The following is a 20,278-nucleotide window of genomic DNA, read 5'->3' as shown; positions in this document are numbered from 1 at the left end:
GGTAATTGTTTTCTATAAATTCTAGCTGGTTTTTTTTTTTTTGCTAGAAGAGAAGGTCCAGGCTCTAACATTTTAGAGGGGATTAAACATTCCTATGCAGGATGGAAAAATTCAAGAAGGCAGCCAGGAAAACAAATATCTTGCAAAGGCTTAGAGTCAAGAGGTGAGGGTGGAAGAATTTGACACAAGGGAAAAGGAAAAACGCAGAGCTGCTGGTGGTGTAATTATTACAGGAAGGGTTTCCCATAGAGAGTCAATCTGGACTTCTAATGGGGAGGCTGGACCAGAAGAAAAACTCCGAGATACATTGGAGGAAGCCTGCTACTGACCACAGGGGCTTGATGCCTGGGGGTAGGACCCGAGCACATAGCGAAAGCCTGCACTACCAAGCAGGAAGGATGTTGTCGCTTTGGCACGTGTTTCTAAGATGTGAAAGCAGATCTGCCAACACTTATCAGCCCCACCCCTCCCCCCAAATTCCCCCTGATTCTGGTGAAAATGAAGTGTGATAGAAAAAACCAGTTATAATCCCTGTGAGTGTTCGCACCTTTCCCAGCCCCAGGTGTGTTCTTTCTCTACCGGCTCAGTCCCTAGGCTTGTGTACAGAGCAGAATAATTCGGGATTGGTGTGGGGTGGAGATGACAGGTTTGATCACCTTAGACAGGAAAGGGCAGATGAGAGAGGAAGAGATCTGGAAGTGGAGGAGGAGCAGAGACCAGCGCCTGTGAGTGAGGGGGAGCTTGGGGTAGGAGACGGGCACCAGAGGTCAGCTGCCTGGCAGGGGCCAAATGAGAGGCCACAGGGAGCTCAGCTCACAGGAGGTAACTCAGGTTGCTTCTGCACTGACATTGGCACACTGAGCAAGAGAGGCAGGCCTGGTGGGTTTCACCTCGGAGGGCAAGACTTTGTAACCAACAAGAAAGGGAAATAAATAGCTGCACAGAATGTCAAAGAACATGCTTTGGGTTTCTCAGTGAGGCTTAAAATATCAGACCATAACAACCAAGAGAATGTACCTCAGAATACGCGAGTAGAATGAACTCGTCAGAAAATTGGCCAGTGTAATGAAGAGAAGTTTAAATTATAATTTATGGGAGAAAAATATATGCCCAGACAAAGCCTTCAGACTACGTAGAATTATAAACAGCAAATACGACATATTTAGTGGAGATGGTGCCCAGCTACTTCCACAACATAACAGTGATGAGATTTCGGAACTTTCATAGCCTGGCATAATCTGGGTTGTTCCCATATAAAGAATAAAGGTTATTAAAGTGTACTTAAAGTGTCGTAGAAATAAACCCCTAAATGGGCCTGCCCCTGGGTTGGTGGAACAACCCAGTGATGAGGAAATAGGTAGGCTTTTTCTATTTTCCCATTCAGCCGCCCTCAGCCTGCTGGCTTTCGTCGTGGTCGCAAGGTGGATGCCCCAGGTCCAGGCGTCATATCTGTATACACATGTCCAAAGGCAAGCAGGGGTCGGGGGTAGCTCCTTTTCAGAGTCTCTGTTTATTAGCGAGGAAAACCTTGCCCAAAAGTCCCCTAGCAGATTTACTCTCAAGCCCCACTGACCAGGATTTTGTTACTGGCTCGTGCCTAACAGTTGGAGAGCATTTTTGACTTGGGGAGGCAAAGAGGGGCTGGTACAGTCAAGAGGAAGTAGAGACTGGGTGGGGAGGGAAGGCATGAAGTGGCAATAAAGGGGATGTGTCTTGTCCTGATAGATGCAGTGTGCAGTAAGCTCTGAGTGTCAGGAAGATGCATGCGTGATGGGAGACGCATGAAATGACCGAAAGGAAAGAGGGAAAAGGCAGTGGGATGTGCTGGATGAAGACATTCATAAGATCACGACAGGCTTCAGTGTCGAAGGTCGGAAAACACAGGTTAAAATTTCAGCAGGATAAACATAAGGGTTCACATTTCTTTTTCTTTCTTTTTTTTTTTTTTTTAAAGATCAATCACAAAAAGTAGAGGGGGGAAAAATATGACCCAACGAAGTACATGTGAAAAAAGCAGGCCTGTCTCTGGCTGCAAGTTCAAATGAGCTGGAAGTGAGGCTGCCAAGAGCTTATGTAACCAGAGGCTGCAGGAAGAGAGTCGCGTCCAGAACAAAGGGGCACGACCCCAAGTCCTCCGGGGCCCAGCTCTGGCCTCCACTCCTGCCCAATCTCTTTCTCTGGATTTTTTCCCCCACCTTCGTTCTTTGGCATCACACCCTCACTGCTCAGAAAGCCCCTCTCTGGCTGCTCAGCGACACCTTCCCTCGATTAATACGGACAAGTGCTTGCTTCCTCAGCCTTTCCTTGCCTTGGCCCTGGCCCCAAGTGGAACTGCTTGATGCGGGCTCGTTTCCCCACTGAGCTACTGCCTTACTGAGTGCTTGCCAGCCCCTCAGCCCTGCGCCCCTCACTGGGAACCCAGGCCCTACATGGAGGGGCTCGGAGGATCCCACGAGTCCACAGAGTTCCTGGCTCCCATGGCAGGATTCATGCTTGTTCATGGGTCTAATGAATTAATAAGTGAACGTTCCAGCTGTATTCTGGGCACTGAGAGTCATGGCTCTCAAACTCTAAAATGCCCCTGGGAGCTCATTCAAGTGCAGATTCTGATCTGAGGTGGAGCCCCAGATTCTGCCTTAGGACGGGCTCCCAGGTGGCGCTGCCATTTCCAGAGGGCTCCCTGCACTGCAGCCCCGCACGGAGGGGCCCAGGCAGAAGGGCAGTCGGGAAGGAGGCAGAGATGGGGCCACCGAGGAGGCCTCAGGGTCCAGTCCAGGTGTGTCAGCGTGGTGGCCTGAGGCCCGGGGTCTCCACGCTCTTCCAGGGCTGCAAGTTCTTCATAGCAGGTAGCATAGTTAGCCTGAGGAGAAATGCCAAAGTTGGGATCCGTAGGACTCTACTTCCTTGAGGACGAAGAACCAGAGCTCTGTTCTCCGAGCTGTCATTTTTGGTGGTGGGTATTTGCACCTGCTGAGGGCTTTGCATGGAAATAACTGTCTTCTCACGGTGTTGAGGCCTTTCGGCTCTGACTCACCCCACTGTTTTGTTCCATTCCCATCTAGCACATGCTTTCCTCTTGTGGTCAGCCCTCACTTCCTCCAGCCCAGGATATTTGGGCTGCTGCGCCGAGCGTGCCTGGGAGGGACTGGCTTTTCTAGCACACTGAGGAAGTCTTAATACCAATGCCAGTTCCTTCCTGAAAATAAGAATGGTTTCTTCCCTTCCAGTGGTTCTCATGCCCTCGTAATTAAGCCTACATAAGAGCATTTATCTATGTGCTTTGCTATGGACTTCCCTGGAATGCTTGTTTCAGAGGGCCAAAATATACATATACCCACGACCTGGTATATGATTATTTATTTGGTGCAAACTTGTGTGTTTGACTTGCTCAAAACTTGGGTTTGCTTCCCCTCCTAGAACCACGTAAATCAATCAAGTCAGCTACGGGTTTGCTAGTTGACACAGAATTAATTCACTAGAACCTGGCCAGGTGCTCCTAAAATATTTATTCCATCTCCTCTTAACAAAATGACTTGCAGGTCATTCAAGGTACCAGGCAAAATTCATCTATATTTTATGACTTTTACCAGGGAATTCCCTGTTAGCAAACAACTTATCTCTTCTGCTGTCTGCTACTCTTGGCTTCACACGAGAAAACAGTAATAGTAGAGGAAGAACTAAATATTTGAAGGCATGTTTAATTCAACACTTATTAGATGGATCTGCTCGTGTTTCCAGATAGTAAGGCAAGAAGGTAGAGTTCAGACACACACTAGAAATCGTGACTTTGTTGGAAACCTTGTCTCCAGCCTTGTGGCTCAAACAGGATTGTGCTGGCCGGACACTTAACCTACACTGGGACTGTGCTCTCTTTCCCAAAGGTTGGACTATAGAGAGCACTGATCCCACGGGCTAGACACCATCTTTCTAGAACTTTCCAGTTTCTGAAAAGTGTGTGATGGGAACAGAGAAGGAAGACACTGCTGCTCTCAAAGCATAAAATACAGCTACACTGTTAGACTTTGAAGTAGTGAGTAGAACCAGGGGGAGTGGGAGTGAAGAGGGTCTTGGGACTAGCTTCTTCTCTGCGGTGATTTTAGGAGCCTTGCAAACTGCACTTGACCACGTCTCCTCCTGTTTTGCATACTCTGCTGAATGTGGTGCAAGGATAGAACTACAACATTGTACTCCTCGCTTTTAGTCTCTTCCTGAATTCACAAACAATTGTTTTTCAATAACACACGCCGGAGTTAAGTGATAGTGGCCTCCCCTAAAGAACCAAAAACATCTAAGTTCGCCCGTGCATTTGGGGCCTAAGAACAATCAAAACTTCTTTATTTCCATTAGGTGGACAAAGTGTGAACCTGCGATATTATATTACGTTGGTGCAAAAGTAATTGTGGTTTTTGCAATTATTTTTAACCTGTTAAACTGCAATTACTTTTGCACCAACCTAATACATAGAATAATAAATTAGCTGTGATTATATTTCCGTTATTTTGGAAAGAACCCACAAGAGCCTTTGGTAAATGTTCAGAAACAAGGATAAGCGCATGCATTTGCCCAAACCATCTATCAGAGCCTCACCCTGACACCACTTAGGTCCCTCTGACCTTGGCATCCTGGGAGCTCACTCCAAGGCCGAGAGGGACGCGTGTATAACACACTAGACGGTTAACCCAGGATCGATTCCATAATTAATTTCAGCGAAACTCTGTAATCGTTGCAGTTCAGAAAACCCTGTCTCAGCTCACCTAACACCGACACATGCACGACAGGCCGCGTCTCCCCTGAGCACACACACGCTCAGGAGAAACCCGGTGTGGTCGAGCGGACTGTCCGTGGGGTGTCAGCCGGGAATGCGCTAATGTCCTCACCGAGGCTCTGTGTTCTGATCACACCCGAGTCTTCGATTTCTTTGTTCTCAAAGACCTACAGTACACACGTTGGCCAAAAAGTCATTTCTTTCTCACAGACGAAACTGTGCTCTGCCCTCCTGCAAGCATTTCTGGGTGTGCACACACATCATTATGTCCTATTCCTCTAAGAAAGGTTAACATCCAGTTTGGGATTGTAAGAAAAAAGGGGGAAGTTGGGGACCCACAGATGTGTCCCCAGGGTGTGGGCAAGCCACATTCTCAGTTCTTCACAGGCAGCCTCTCTGCGGGGGTGTGAGCCCAGCACTGGGCCGGCGCAGGTGGCGGGGAACCCTGCTAAAGCAGGCTGCGCTCAGGAGAGCTCTGGTGGCTGCCACCACACGAGGGGAGGAAAGGGTGGTCCCACTGTCAGACCACTGTCTCAGCAGGGACGCTGCTCTGGGGAACAGGCAGCACCAGCCACTTAGAAGGTGAACCATGCCCCGTCCCTGTTGGAGATCGTGAAGTGGCAGCCACTGCGGAGCCATGTCCGTGGTGTTGGGTTGTACCTTAGCAGCCCCCGAAGCTGGCCTCCCTCCATACAGATCTTTCTTCATACGATGTGGGGAAAGATGGGGCCAGATCTCATGTCTGCTCCTCACCCAGCTCCGCTTTGGCTCCCGCTGTGAGACACCATCTAGAAACTCAGCCCCCACCTTCTCCTGCCAGTGCTGCTCCTTCCTCTTCTCACTCTGGCCCTCCCACCCCAACCCCATTCTCCACAGCACGTCAAGGGGAGGCCCAGGTAGGGGGATACCTAGTGGCAGTTACAGCTGAAGACACCTGTTGGATCCCTCCACCTGGAGGAAAGATAGTGGAAAGATAGTGCTGTAGGTGCCCTGGATGGGTTTCTGTCACCTGTTGTCACCAACTGGGACAGCGCTGTGTCAGTTCAGTTCTAGATTTTAGAAAACACTGGCTGGCTGCCTATGTGTGCCAAGAACCTGTGACATAGCAGTGAGCAGTGTTCGGTGACATTCCCATCAACCTGTATTCAGCTGTCACTGTTGGTTACAGGGGCTGCCACTCACCCAGGAGGGGATGTAGGTGATGGGAAATCAAAGTGAAATGAAAGATATAGGGGGGAGGCTGTGATCAGTCCTACTTACTGAGGCTTATCCGTGGGAATAAGTGGGAATTAGCTGTTCTGAGGGAAAGGGACGTCAAGTGGATGAAGGCCGGAGTCCCTCCCTAGCACTTGGGTGTTTTTCTTGGAGAAAAAGATGGAGCAGAGTCAAGTTGACTGATCCTGGCTCCAGCTTTATCCAGACCCTTCAGAAGGGCACTGAGGCCAGCAATTCTGGTCTCAGCCATGGGTGCCCAGGGCAGTTCTTACCCATCAGGGCTCAGGGCCTGCCCTGGGGTGAAGGGAACATGTTCCCCTCTCAGGCAGTGGAGGTGATGTACAGTTAAAAACCACAGTCAGGATTATAATTATTGGTTTGGTTTTAGTCATAATATTGATTCTGAAATATTAGATGACATGATGGCGGGTATAGATGTTGGTGTTTGTCAAAGGGCTACAGACTAGATGGGGAAACAGCACTGCCCTGGGGAGATTTAAAGAGGGGGGAAAACGCTTGTGCTTTCTCTGTGGCCCGAAATCATGCGTGCATTTTACAAGGACCTTTTTTCTCTTTGGTGATGGACGAGGTGTTTCTGAAGGTTGGAACCCCCTCTGTAGTGCGCAGGGGCCCTTTTCGTGCCTGCAATCCTCACAGCTCGATGGGCAGGCACACAGAAAGGGGTGCAGGCACTTACCCAGAGATGCCATCGCCCTGTAGCAGCCAGCCACCCCCACTCTCCTGCTTTCTCTTTCCTGGTGGCATCTGTCAGTGTTCTTTTAAATTAAAGGTTATTCCCCCTGGAAAGTGTTTATTTTAAATTTAAAAACAAAACTGTTTGGTTGAAACCCTGGTGCAGGCAGTGGACTGCCTCTTGCCTTTCATCTCGTAGACTATTTCCCTCAGCCTTTCTCTTCTAAACTCTCTGGGTTTCCTTTCCATGCTGCATGGAAACAGTATCCCCTTATACTCTATGACTCAGGACACCGGTGCAGGCTCCCCGAAGGAGCCCGTGGGGGTTTGCTTTAGAGCAGCCACTGGTGCTTGGTGCCCATTACCCCTCTATGTCCACTGACCTGTCCACCCCCACCGGCCCCCACCCCCAGCCTGAACCCTGAGCCCTGGGATGTTCCTAGCTATCAACTTAGGACCCATAGATTAAAGGGGAGGGTTGAGCAGATCGTCACCTCAGCCTTGGCTCGTGACACACTTTTCTGGGTCTCATCGCCCAAGGGACCCTGCTGACCTCCGTGCTTCCAGCGGGCTCCCTGACCTGGGCAGACTTGTGCTGTGAGAGAAGAACGCTGCCTCCCTCCTTACCCCCTGGGCTCCCAGAAAGGAAGGGCGTTCCATACACCCGGAATGCCGGCGCACCCTTCCTCCTGGGCCATGGCCCACATCCAGGTCGAGAGGGGGCTAGTTCCCAAGTCAGGGACGCTCGGAAAGTCCTGTCCAGGAACTGCTGGTCATTATCTGGATGGTCTGAACAACTGGATTAATGTCCGAGGACATGACTGGCTGTGCCCGTGTCATGCTGACACCACCCACAGTCAGACTGGCCACCTCGCTCTCTTCTGAAGAATGGCCCAGCAGCATATTGCAGCAGAACCTGGGTGGAAGATTTCCTCCTGCCCCTATACTGCAAAGTAACGTCACACCTACAGACCTACTCACTTCAGTGAAAGGTGCCTTAAAATAGTAACTCACTTTTTTAAAGGCCCTTAGTCATTTGTCCCAATTTGCAGCAGACTGATTACCATACTGTCTTTACCTGATTATTTGCCAAAATATGAAATGCTCTTTTGCCCTTTCTGACACAGAATTGACGTTACCTTCATCCATCTTTTCTGTCCTGCCATCTGGGGATGTGTCTTCCTCACCCTCGCTTATGTGGTGTGATGAACGTGGCTGATGGCCGTTCCAGAGGTGGTGATCATAGTTTTTATGTATATTTATGTTGTTTCCTTATAATTAGTCATGGCTTGCTTTTGATCTTAGGGACACTGATTGTTTTTATTTACAATTTCAATTCTATCTGAATTCTGTCCCGACCTTCCATGGCTGGGGCCACACCAGTCTGAGCCCTTGAGAGGACAGAGTTATAGCACCATCCACCTAGGCCTGACCTCAGGCCACTGCTCTGCTGTCCCCCTTTGTGGATGTCCCCAAGGCACTATTCTTATTCTGCGCACTCCTGAATAGATATTTCCAAAATACATCCATGTAATTCAGCTGCCTTTTAAGCAACATCTGTTACCAGTTTTCTCTCATCTAATGAAAGAGACATCGCTTATTGGAACCTTTCTTGTTCCTGAATAATTTATTAACATTTGCATATCCCCTTTATGTGTTTAGTAAATTGCACTTCGTTGCCAGATTTAGGCTTCTTCCTTTTTACATTTTCCTTCATCGGAGATGCTCCTTTAGTGGGTCACCCCTCTCTTTACTATGTGTTAGCTGCTCACACTGTTGTGATTTTGCCATCTAACTTTCCCTCTACATTTTCCACACTTTCTTGTTCTTGTGCCCTTTAGAAGCCTTTCTTTAAGAGGAAAACAAGGATTTCTAGTTTTTAAAATTAACTCTTGAACTTCCTTTCTGGAGTTTTAAAATCTGGCTTATATTTGTGCTTACAGGTCAGGATAGGAGTCAACGTGGTGTGTTCTAGAGCCAGACTCCCTTGATTTAGAGATTTAGCAGAGACAAAAATCTGAGCCATGTGGAACAGGACAAAATTTAAGTCTCATCAAGAATCCAGAAAATACCAGCAAACCCTCACGGGATGGACGTGTGATCCAGCTGAATCTGAATCTCACACACAGGTGACCCTAGCAGATAGCAGGGTGATGTTGTTATAGTACAAACCAGAACAGCATCTGGATGCGCCATCAGGCACGGGCCAGGCAGCCTCAGGCTCTGGAGCCTGACAGCCTGGACGCAAATCTAAGAGCTGTGTGACCTTGGGCAGGTTTCTCAACCTCTCTGTGCCTCAGCCCACCTTTAAAATGATAATAATGGTATGTCTCTCACAGAGTGGTTATGAGGACCAAAGGAGTTAATATCTGTATCGTTTAGAACAGTGATCGGTACGTTATATGATCTGACTATTGGTCAATGCTAATTTAAGTTACAGGAAGGTAATAAAATATAACAGACACTAAAAGTTGTGTCAACAAAGCAGGAGGAAAAAAGAAGTTTTGATGCGCAAGCACAATTAGAAATGCAGGAAGTGGGGAGGGTGGGAGGAAAGTAGCCCAGATTCCCATGAAGTGGCACAGAGCAACCTGTGTGAAGCCCAGGCCTGGTGCTGTGGACACACCTGCCAAGTCCCACAGCCACTGGGACCCCATCTAGATGGAGTGTGTCCACCCCTACTGCAGCCCTGGGTGCCCGGGGAAGCGCCTGTTACATTAATTGCTTAGTGATTTCATGTGCATTTTGGACAGATAGGATTGCATTTAGGTGGCCCGTGACCTCTAGAAAATGTCAGTGCCCACTGATGGAGTGTAAAAGGACAGAGGTGATGAGCCGCTCTGACGAGGGCTATTTGCATCTAATAACATTTCACAGACCCAGTGAGGTGGGTCATTCTCATCAGTTTTGTTTTGTCATTTTCCTGCTAGCATTCAACACCAGTTAGCCACCTGGAGAAACGCACGGCCCGTCACATTGGCAGATACATGATCATCTTAACAGCCCAGATTTAAGAAATGGCGGTGGCTAATCAAACATGCTTGGCTTCCTGTTCCAGAAGCATCAGAAGTGGCACATACCTGCCGAGGGTTGGAAGGCAAGTGTCTGGCTTCTGCAGGCACTTTACTCTCTATCGAAAGTAATTGGCATTCTCAGAATATCTGTGAGGTTTTCACGTCTGCTTGTGGAAATGCTCGGAAACCCAAATATGCAGAGAACACAGGGCTCAAAAGATTGCTTAAGAAGTCAACATTAAAACAAATTTTCTTGAAAATTGGACTGAGGTTTACCTGCCCTTGGTCAGCTCCTGCAGTTAGTGATGTGGCCACCAGCATCTCACCGGCCAGGTGAGCTGGGGCCTGGAGCCCAGGTCTTGGAGCTGGGTTCCGATCTTCCTGGAGGAGTCTTACTTTCCAGCTGAGACCAAGCTGATAATTGGGCAACCATCCTGGTGGCCCTTGAGTTTCCTCCTTCCTGCTCCTCCCACCGAGCCAGGACTGAGGGACTTGGAAGGGCTAAGATTCCTGTCCTCAGGTCTGCATTGTTACCAGGGCAGCACAGCTGTGGGAAGTGGCGCAGGGTTAAGAAAGATAATAACCAAGAGTAAAGTGCAAATGGGGCCAAGGGACTCAAGCTTCAGTCGGGCCAATGCATAGCTTTTATTAGTAAACAAATGAGGAAGTAAAGCTTGTTATCTCCAAGGTCTGTGAGTTACATGCCTCCTGGCTGTCTTCCCGAAAGTCCCCATTGTGTTCCAGCTCGTACTTTGCCTTCACACACACACAATCCCAGAGGATGGCGTCATTGTTCTGAAACTATCCATTAAGGGGGAGTGACTGATAATCATTCCTTCGGGTCTCAGTTTGCGGAGAAGTTTGCGGAGACACTTCCTTGTAATGTCCTGGGAAATGTGTGGGGGAACCAGCAATTCAGCAGCTATAAGGCAACAGGCAGGTAACTGTCAGGAACTTGGACGTAAAGCCCACATGCTGCCGTGTGTTTTCTGGGGTCCCCTGCATGTGACTGACAAATCTGTGTCCAGAGAGTGACCCTGACTTCAAGGTGATGATGTGTCGCCTTCATATACCCATGAGAAAGGAGGCCTGATCTGCTCATTTTATCAGGCCAAGGTCATCGGCTGAATTAGAACGTCTACCATAGGCCGGAAGCTGTGGTGGGCACCGCTCCACAAGTATTTACGGGGCACCCCCTCGTAGTGCTGTTGTCGGCCCTGGGGGCAGTCACACCCGCTCTCTGGAGAGTACATACTGGGTGGGATAGACATTTAAAGCAGAAAAAAACATGCATGTAAACAATGAGAAAAACTGTGAGTGGAGTGCGGGAATTAAAATAGAGGCATGTGAGGGCAACAGGTGGGTCCCCTGGGTTGAGTGACCAGGGATTTGGGGGTGGGGGGAGCAGGCTGAGGACCAACGCTCGGGCAGGACGGAGTCGCTGGTGGCTCGGGCGCAGAACCAGGGCTGGAGTGGCGACAGTGGGGGAGGGCACAGTGAGTTTTAGTCCAGCGCCTGTGGAAAACCTGTGGCAGTGTGTTCTCATCCCGTGTTTTAAAACACGGCTTGAGCTGATTTGAAACGAGCGTGGGTCTAGGAGGTGGGTCCAGTGTAGCAGGGGCAACAGCCCTAAGGTGGCCGATGAGTGGCAGGTGGAGTTGAAGGCCTGCTGAAGATGGGAGGGGCACAGAAACATCCACAGTGAAGTTCTGACCTGAGTAGCTGGGTGGTGCTGTCCCTGAGATGGGGCCACTGCGAGAAAAGCTGGCTGACGTGGCGGGGGTGGGGAGGGGGCGGTGTTCAGAGCACCGGCATGTTTGGTTGTCAGCAAGTCTCACGTTTTTACATTTTGTCAAGTACTAAAATGAACCAACCCCTCCAGAGGGAGAGGTGGTGGACAAAACTCATCCCGGGATGGCCGGGGGCACTGCAGCGTCTGCGCCTTACTGCCCGGCCCACCCCCTGCCGTGGGGCTTGTCACAGCCTGATGGCATCTCCAGGCCTAGGGCAGGTCTGGAGTTTGTAACCGACGTATTAGAGTGTGTTCAGAACACTGCTGCTTGAGGTCAGCTTTCCTCTAGATCTAACAAATAAAAATAGTCTCTGTGAGAATGTAGGACTTCAGAAGGCCCATTCTTTATGTTCCTCTTTCACCTGAATTCCAGACCCTTGCGTACTTCTGCCCTGGCTCTCACTACGTGACTTCCCGCAGGTCGCTTAGCCTTGTTGGTGACACGGGTAAAGAAGGCCTTTGCTCGTGCTTCCCTGGGGGGCATGGGCACAGCTGTGCAGGATGGAGGCCCCTGTCTGCTCCCTTCCTGCCTGCCCTCCTACGCCTCCGGGCAGAGCCTGAGGAGAGGCTTCCTTTCGGGCAGTGCTTCACCCCAGCCTCGGAGCAGAATCATGTCTGGGAGCTTTCTTAAACCCTGATGCCCAGACTACACCCCAGCCCTATTAAATCAGAATGGCGGGGGGTGAGGAAGTAGGGCTGGCGATGGCGGGGCTCTGTCTACCAGCTTGTGTACCTGAGGACTACGGAGCCTTGTCACCAGGGCCTGATCCTGAAACTGAACTGGCCTGAGAACCCAGTTCCTGTTTGGGCTGCTGCCCCAGGACCGCCCGGCGCCATGCCCACCACTGAGAAGCCTCGGTGCACAGGAAGAGATGAATGCACAGGCCAGTGGCTGCCAGATGGAGACTTCTGTAGGTTGTTGCTTTGGGGAGAAGGGGTAATGGAGCAGTTGCTAACAGATTCCAAGTCAGGCAGTAGTGTAGTCGGTTGGTTGTGAGGTCCTGAGTGTTATGACTAGAAGCAGCCCAGCCAGGGAGAGTCTGCTCCAAGCCTGAAAGGGCAAGGAGCCGTCCCAGGGCTGTGGGAAGCACTGCCGGTCCCACAGAATGTTTCTGTACTTCTCCTTAGAGAAAAAGGATCTGGTTGTGCATTCTGTCTCACTTAAGCTGCGCTTGACCTGCACACTTAGTGATTAGGTTCCTATTGTAATCATTACTCATAATGCAAAACATCAGTCTGTGCTTTTTAAAGAGTCATCTGGAACACGAGTATTTTAATGAGTCGTGAGGTAGGGAAGATTCTGTTCTCCATCTGAGGCTTTTTGTAGGAAAGAAGTCAGCGTTATTATCCTGCTTATATGTTCAATAAGGTTTTGATTTAAAGAAACCAGGTTTATTTTAAAGGGGAGAATGTTTCTTCTCCCTCCCACCCCACCCGCCAGGCCAGGTAGCTAGAGAGGAGAACTAAAGAGCCGAGCAGCGCGGGGCAGCCTGAGGCCCAGCGGGAGCTGCTCAGCCTGGAAGGGATCCACCATCACCCCTTCAACACCAGCTTGGTGATGTATGAAAGAGGGCAGGCAACCAATCAGAGACTCCCAGGTCTGGGGTGGTCCATGGAGAAACTTCCAGGGCTTGTTAAAATCTCAGCGTCCTGGACTGCACTACAGAGGAGCCTCTCAGAGGGGGCCTGTGGGCCTGCAGGTAACACGGTCTCAGGATGTGAAGCCGCCTCAGTCATCAGTGTTCAGATGACTGAGTCTTCAGATCAGAAGTTCTGTGCTTGTGGACTTAATTCTGCCGATACTCACCGTGTCCTGGCAGGGAAGGATGTGGGAAGGGGCTGGGGCTCAGCCTCCTCTTTACCAGGAAGGTGTGTGTGGGGACGGGTCTGGTACAAGCTGTGTGGCGGCAAGCTGAGGGAGCCCAGACCCAGGCGCAGTAGGTAGCAGTTGGTTTACCCACGAGAAGAGAAGCTCTCTCCCGGCGATGCTTCCGACGCTGTCTTTCAGGCAGGAGGGGTGGGGGCCTGTCCCGTCTGTACAGTGAGGTCACTCGCTGACCTCAAAACCAGTTTAACTCTCCATCTCGAGCCAGCGGGCTGCTGCAGCTCGTTCCCTCTACACCACTTGAGTTTCCTTTGGGCTTTAGCTACAGGTTTGCAGTTCTAGGTCTGCTGTCTACTTAGTGTGTCCACCTGGGAGTACAGGAGACACAGGGAGGAAAGCCCAACGCCAGCCCCCACAGTGCAGTGAAAGCCACCAGGAGCACAGGCTTCCTCTCCCGTGACATCCCCTTTGGGGATCAGAAAGCCCCACGAGGCAGATCAGGCGCTGAGGGAGGGGCTAAGGGTGGACTTGGCCCAACCCAGCCGACTGTGGGGCCTGGTCACTCATTGGCTTCAAAAGAAGCCTCGCTTTAGGACAGAAAGAAGGGCAGAAGTAGAGACAGGTGCTTGTGCTCACTGTTCCTGCCACCTGGCCGGAGGCACGAGAGGATCGTGGGGTCCCTGGCCATCACCCTGCCTTTGCTACCAGCAGTGGGGTTCAGTGTAGACAACCCCGAGGCCTCCCAGACATGCCAGCCTCTTAGGAGCTGCCCTGAGCAGGGCCGAAGTCCAGCCAAGGGGGTTTGGAGTCCCTGCCCCTGGCTGGGTGAAGCCCTCGACGCTGGGCCTGAGAGAAGGGGCATCTCCAGAAAGTTACACTGAAGTCACTTAGGGCTGGGTCGTTCAGGGGTGAGGGCCCATCAGCGGGATGCCGTCTGCCTGGCCACTGGGGAGCAGGAGGCCCCTCCTGTGTCATCTGTGGGACACCCCCACAGTCCTGCGCCTGATGCAAAGGGCTCCCCGCTGTAGCCACACACAGAAATGGGCAGGGGTGCGATGTGCACCTTGAAAAGAGTCTCAAAGGTTCCTTTGGATCGAAACCCAGTTGATCAAAACCCATCTTGAAGTTTCTCCCCATGTGGAGGGCTGGCAGCTAGGGAATGTTTAACCTCATATGGTTCTAGTTTAGTTAAATTTATTTAGCCTTTAATTTCTGTGCGTACTTGTCAAATCCGGAAGTAGCTTCGTATCTTCTCTCTCTCTCTTTCTCTCTCATCAAAAGGCATTTTTAAAGGTCTTATAAGTATTAAATGACACCAGCTGTAAGAGTCTGCAGTGAATCTCGGCTGAAATATTTCAGTTTTCCTGTGTGGGGATATGTTACATCAGTAGTTAACAGGCAAAGTGGCTCATGTGAGGACAGGAAGTGTTAGTAACAGAAAACAGATGCAAAAAAACAACTTCTGGGGAGACTCGGTGACGTGGCAGTTCTGCTTCTCCAAGTGTGTGAACTAAACCATGTCCGTCACCCTGTCAAGCTAAAGGTTACAGGAACATGGCAGCTATGGGTCGTTTGGGCAGGCGCGTCCTCAGGCCGGCGTCAACTCCCGTGCCCACCTCTGCCCTGGGCCTGCTCAAATGCTGCAGCCCCTGCAGGAAGGGCTTGCCTCCACCTGCAAGCCGGTCACCATGAGCCTGCCCGGTCCCCTTCCCCATCAAAAGCTGCCCGCCAAGCCCTGCCTCCAGCTGGACTCGGGAGGCAGCCCCCTCCTAACCAGATGGACAGGGGTCAGCGTCCAGCCCATCACTGCACCGCCCTGTGGAAGGCGGTCCAGGCTCAGAGGAGACAAGGCTGTCGTGTGAAGTGGGGTCTCTGTGATGACAAGGTCTGCTGGAGCCTTAGGAGGACCATGAGGTTGAAGCGGGAGGCCGGGCTTCTGATTTACCGGCTGTGAAAGGGCCTCCTCTCGCTGAAAGCCAGAGGGAGTGCAGCAACACATCCAGCCCCGGGCGGCACCTGGAGCTCCCGGGAGGGGCAGCCAGGTACCAGGGCACCAGCAGTGTTTGTCTCAGAGTTTTGTTTTTCCCCTGAGGTGTGATCTAAAAGTACAGTAGATGCTGCTGCCGAGTGCCATTTCGACGGAAAGATGATGTTCATGGTGTTTTTTGACCTTGATAGAATTGTGCAAACTGAGTCTGTACCCAGGACCACTACCGTGATCTTATTAGAGCATTTAAGAAACACTGTGTGTGGAAAACAGCCTCAGAAATGGGCAAACGGTTTCATCCTCCATCACGACATTGCTCTGTGTCACACATCGCTTCTGGTGTACAGCAATTTCTGTCAAATGGAAACATGACGGTGTGTCCTCATCCACCTTATTCAGTGGATCTGGCACCATGAGACTTCTGGCAATGAGTCTTTTACTGTAATAATTTTTTAAATTCAAACATTCACCGTATTTTTTGATCACACCTCCTAAATCGCTGTTATCAAAAATCTGTGTTTTAAGCTGAAGTCCAAAGTCCTTATTCATTTATTCAACAAGTAGGGCAGAGCTGTAGTCAAGACTGCCAGCTCCCACAGGGTGGAGGGGGCTGAGCCCTGCGGGGGCTGGGGAGGTGTGAGGGTGGGGCCCCCGGGCGGGAGCAGCAGGACTTCCTCCCTGCAGTGCCTTGGTCTGGGGTGCCGGCTCCTTCCGACACCTCCCTCTGGGCCGGGCAGACTGGATCTCCATCCTGGCCTCGCTCTCAGGGAGACTTCCAGGATGTCCCCAGTGGTATTGGATTGGGGTGTCAGGTCCTCCGGCTGTAGAGATAAAGGGCTGGCGAAATGTCTGCTATTTCAGAGCGTCTGCTCTGGAGCAGGGAGCTCATGGACTGTAATCCCCATGGCCACCCTGCTGAGTACGCATGACTCCCCCCATTGTGCAGAGGGGAAACCAAGGCTCAGAGAGGTCAGATGCCAGGTTGGCTCGATTCACAGGGGCAGAGCAAGTACTTCTCCCCCTTATCTTAGAGGTCTGGGGAGGAGCAGATGCCAGCTGTTTCTCATTTTGATAGCTTTAAACTCCCCATTGAGCTGGGCTCACACATTTCCACCCACACCTACTGGTTCCCATCTCATCAGGTCCAGAAACAGAGGCTCTGGACTTGTAGGCAGCTTCAGGCACCGTCAGCAGGTCACGGCTTCTCAGGTTCAAACTGTGCTTTGATGGAGCTAAAGGGGCGCAGAGGGCAGAAGCCCATGCCACCACTGAGGTGCCACCATTTGGTCTTGTGTGGCTCACTCGGTCTCCTCTGTTCTCTCTACAGCAAATGAAGCTCGTGGCCGAGAACCTGAAGGAGGAACCCAGGGAAGAAGGCGGGAAGGAGAAGGAGACCTGAGCAGCGTCGGGGCTCCCAAACCCAGACCCAGCACTCGGCCAAACATGCAGCTCCCACGTAGCAGGCACCCCCCCCACACACACTCCGTGGTGTCCTGGCTCGGGGCTCATGAGGGGCGCCGGGACCCAGCCGTGGCAATGCCCCACCCAAGCCCCACATTCCACCCGCCTGACCTTGCTCCAGACAGAGCCGCTGTGCCCCAGCTTCTGGGTGAGCCACCAGCTCTCCGTTTGTGCCTCACAGGATGGTCACACCTGCCCCTGCACGGCCCAGGGACGCAGGTCTGGGTGTCTGCCCACCATGCCATCACAGGAGCCATTCTGAGGGGCCTTCCCCGAGCCTCAGTGGATAGGGGTACACAGTGAGGCAATGTTTCCAATACCTGACGACTCTATAAGTACCTCTTTCCTGATATTCGCAATAAGTTAACAGACCTGTCAGCAGCAAAAACAGTAATACAGCTATTAAAGGCAATACGCACCTCTCCGACTCTGCTTCCCATACCTGACTGGGATGCCCGCTTGGTTCTGAGCAGGCCTGGGGGCAGGTCATTGAAGGTGGAGAGGAGGGTGGGGCTGGGCACCGGGTACCACCTCCAAAGCCTGCAGCTGAAGCCCAGGCAGTTCCCCAGAGGTTCTGCCACCACTGGAGCCTGGCCCTCGGGTGCCTGGCAAGGGCTGCTTCTGTGCACATGCGCCAGGCCGAGGGCCAGCCGCCACACCTGGCACCCTGGCGTGGAGGAGGGGCCTGTCTTACCCACGGGTGCTGTCCCCCTGCCAAGATGTGCCCATGGGGTTGCACCTCTTTCACAGGCACAGTAGCCCAGGTGGGCCAGTGGCAGCCCTGCTCACGGGTCTGGGCCTCTGGGCACAGGAGGACCACCCCAGGAGGGTAGGGGCTGGCTGCTTCTTGCCAGCTCTACAAACTCTGCTCATGAAACAGCCAGCCCGTCCCTACCAGGGCCCATGTCCTTCCCAGACCCGTGGGCCCTTCCACTCAGAAAGCGGCAGGTGCCTCCGCCATCTGAGGAAGGCAGAGGGGATCAGGGAGGGGCTGAGCGGCCTCAGATTCTAGCCCTGTCGCCCTCCCTCCGGGTGGGGCTGGCCTCAGCCACCCAGTCAGGCATCCCAGGGCTTTGGCAGCCCCGACTCTCCCGTCTCCACTCTTGCTTGTTGAGTCGGTCCTGCCAGACCGCCGTGTTTGCCAGTGTGCACATCTGTGCCCTGCCCCTGCTTGGCCCGAGCACAGGCTCTCAGTGGTGGTTCTGTGCTGGCCGAGCATGCGCTTGCTTTAAACGGTCATGACCACTACGGTCCTGCGTCCTGCGCCCCCACGAGCTTCGTCGCAGTCCCAACCCGGGCACCTGTGTTTGCTGGGAAAGAAGAAAGTTCAGGCGGGGTCCGTGAACCCAGCTCTTCATCTTCCCCCAGGACTAAGCCAGTCGTGCCCAGGGACAACGGGACTCCTGGGGTTGGCCTGGACATATAGGACCCACCTCCAGGGACCAGCCCCTGGGCCACGGGGAGGAGGGTGGACGTGGGGACTGGTCAGGTTGCATCTAGAGGGAGGCTGGCGGGAAGGGAATGTGCACTGGTGCGCTAAGCCCCTCTGAGTTCCTCTCTGTCACAGCACTCAGAGTGGGGGGCATCGAGCTCGTAGGAGGTTCTGAGGAGCGGGGTTGGGAGCGAGCAAGGTGCCCTTCACCGCCCCACACTGTGGTCCTTACCATCTTAATTCAACTGAGGGAAATATCTAGGACGATGGGTCACCCGCCAGCACCCTCACGCTGGCCTCACACACAAAAAGGGAGTGCTCCCCTCAGTCTGTTTGGTGATTGGTGTGTGGGCCTCATGCGATTACAGTGAGAGGTGGTTTTCTGTGAGCTTGTAGCACAGATCACGCTGACGACACATGGCTCGCAGAGATCGTGGCTTCTGTCTAGACCTTGTACAATGCTGTGAATTCCCTTCGGGGCCGGGGAGCCCAGGACTCGAAGGGTCAGCTTGCGCGGCTCCATCACCTACTCGCTGCCACCCCCCCTCCCATGTACACCTGAGGGCACTGAGGTCCAGCAAGTAGGTGCAGAAGGAGCAGAGCTGGTCAAGTCCAGGTCTGCTGACCCTCATGGGGGAGCAACCCCCCAAGTCTCCAGCCCAAGGTGTGAAAAGCCTGCAGCCAAATCATCACATGAAAGTGCTAGGAAAATCAGGGTACAGTGCTGAGTAACCAGAGGGCAGCTCAGTGTAGACACGATACATACCTCCCTTTACATCGCTCTCTGGCCCAAAAAGCAGAAACCACATATGTCTCCCCATCAATTGGGACTGAAGAGCCCTTTAAAGTGACCTTTGCCCTCCACAAGGGCAAACACAAGGCTGAAAACTGGCAGCAGAGGATTTGTCCTTTGCAGACGAAGTCACTAAATAAAGACGTGGAGACCAAGAGTGTCGTGCTGCCAAGAGCTTTCCAGGCTCCGCTGACTGCCCGCCATCCTGTCCCAGGCATGCCCTGCCTGTGCACAGCACCCTCGGTGCGGCCAGTGCAGCCGCTGCCTCTCTGCTATGAATCGCTGCGGCTTCTGGCATTTGGGCCATAAGCGAAGGAAGGAGGCCGGCTGGGATTCACATCAATGACCTGGATCAATGGCCCGGATCAAGCCAGTGACGTGCAGACTGCCGCCTAAACTGTCCACTGGTCCAGGCATCTGCTCCCTATACCAACACATTGAAGATGCTGATTCCTAACAGTCCACGGGCATCTTGGGGACCAAGACTGTTCCTGCCTCAATTTCCTCCCAGATGGCGGTCCCGGGGGACAGCCACCCAGTCCAAGGAAGCTTCAGCTCGCTGGAATTCTCTGGAAATATCATGAGACCAGAAATCAGCTCCAAATCCAAACGATCTCATCGTGAGGTATAGTTCGCTGCCCGACCTGATCTCACGTGTATGTCCACAGTCCCCTAGGACCACATGTGTCAGGGAACTGGAATTTTTCAGGTATTAGAAAGATAACAAGTTGCATAGACATACGTAAGAGCTCCATGTAGCTTAAAATGGAATCCCATGGTCCAATGCATTCACGTTGCCTTGCCCAGCCCTCTAGTCAAAGGTCAAAGGCGACATGAAGACAGTGTCACCCACGGTCTCACCGCTCCCATCCAGCTCAGCAGGCTGAGGAGTGGGCTCAGATCACAGGTGATCCTAGGTAGGCCCTGTCACCCCTCGGAGCTACAGTGACACAGGGAAATGGGCCCAACGGCCCATTCCCTTCTCTGGGGCGCTACCCACACACTCACGCTTGGCACTTCCACCCCTCACCTGACACTTCTCAGAGAAGCCTCTGTAGAGCCTGCTTCCATCGTTCTCCACCTCAGAGCAGCCTGATGCCCAGAGCTGATTCGCAGACAACACAGCCTTAAGTTCTCAGGCTCGCCTGCTGGTCTCTCACTCTGTGGACCCTCCACTCCTTGCCTCCTCGATGGCACTTGAGGTGGCCCCTGGGCTTCTGTCACTGGCCTTTGCTGCTTTCTGAGCCTATGTTCTCACCCACGTCTCCCATTCTTATGGTTATGCACCTCCATGCTGGCAG

At 52.4% G+C, this 20,278-nt stretch overlaps 1 protein-coding gene across 6 annotated transcripts in view; it reads left to right on the top strand.

Annotated features, from left to right (window-relative positions):
* Positions 1-17,180, top strand: part of ANO10 (anoctamin 10) — a 149,690-nt gene extending 132,510 nt beyond the window's left edge. For 5 of the 6 annotated variants that reach the window (XM_081072591.1, XM_081072595.1, XM_081072593.1 and 2 more), the window contains one exon: positions 16,619-17,178. In XM_081072591.1, coding sequence (XP_080928717.1) covers positions 16,619-16,690 — 72 coding nt within the window. In that variant the 3' untranslated portion in view covers positions 16,691-17,178. Of the gene's footprint in view, positions 1-16,618 lie in introns of all 6 variants that reach the window. The other variant, XM_081072592.1, reaches the window with a different exon arrangement.
* The last annotated feature ends 3,098 nt before the right edge of the window (positions 17,181-20,278 follow it).

This window comes from Rhinolophus hipposideros, assembly GCF_964194185.1.
Source record: "Rhinolophus hipposideros genome assembly, chromosome: 14".
Classification (NCBI taxonomy): Eukaryota; Metazoa; Chordata; class Mammalia; order Chiroptera; family Rhinolophidae; genus Rhinolophus; species Rhinolophus hipposideros.
Note: the sequence above shows the minus strand (reverse complement) of the source record. Positions and strands in the feature narration are given on the sequence as shown.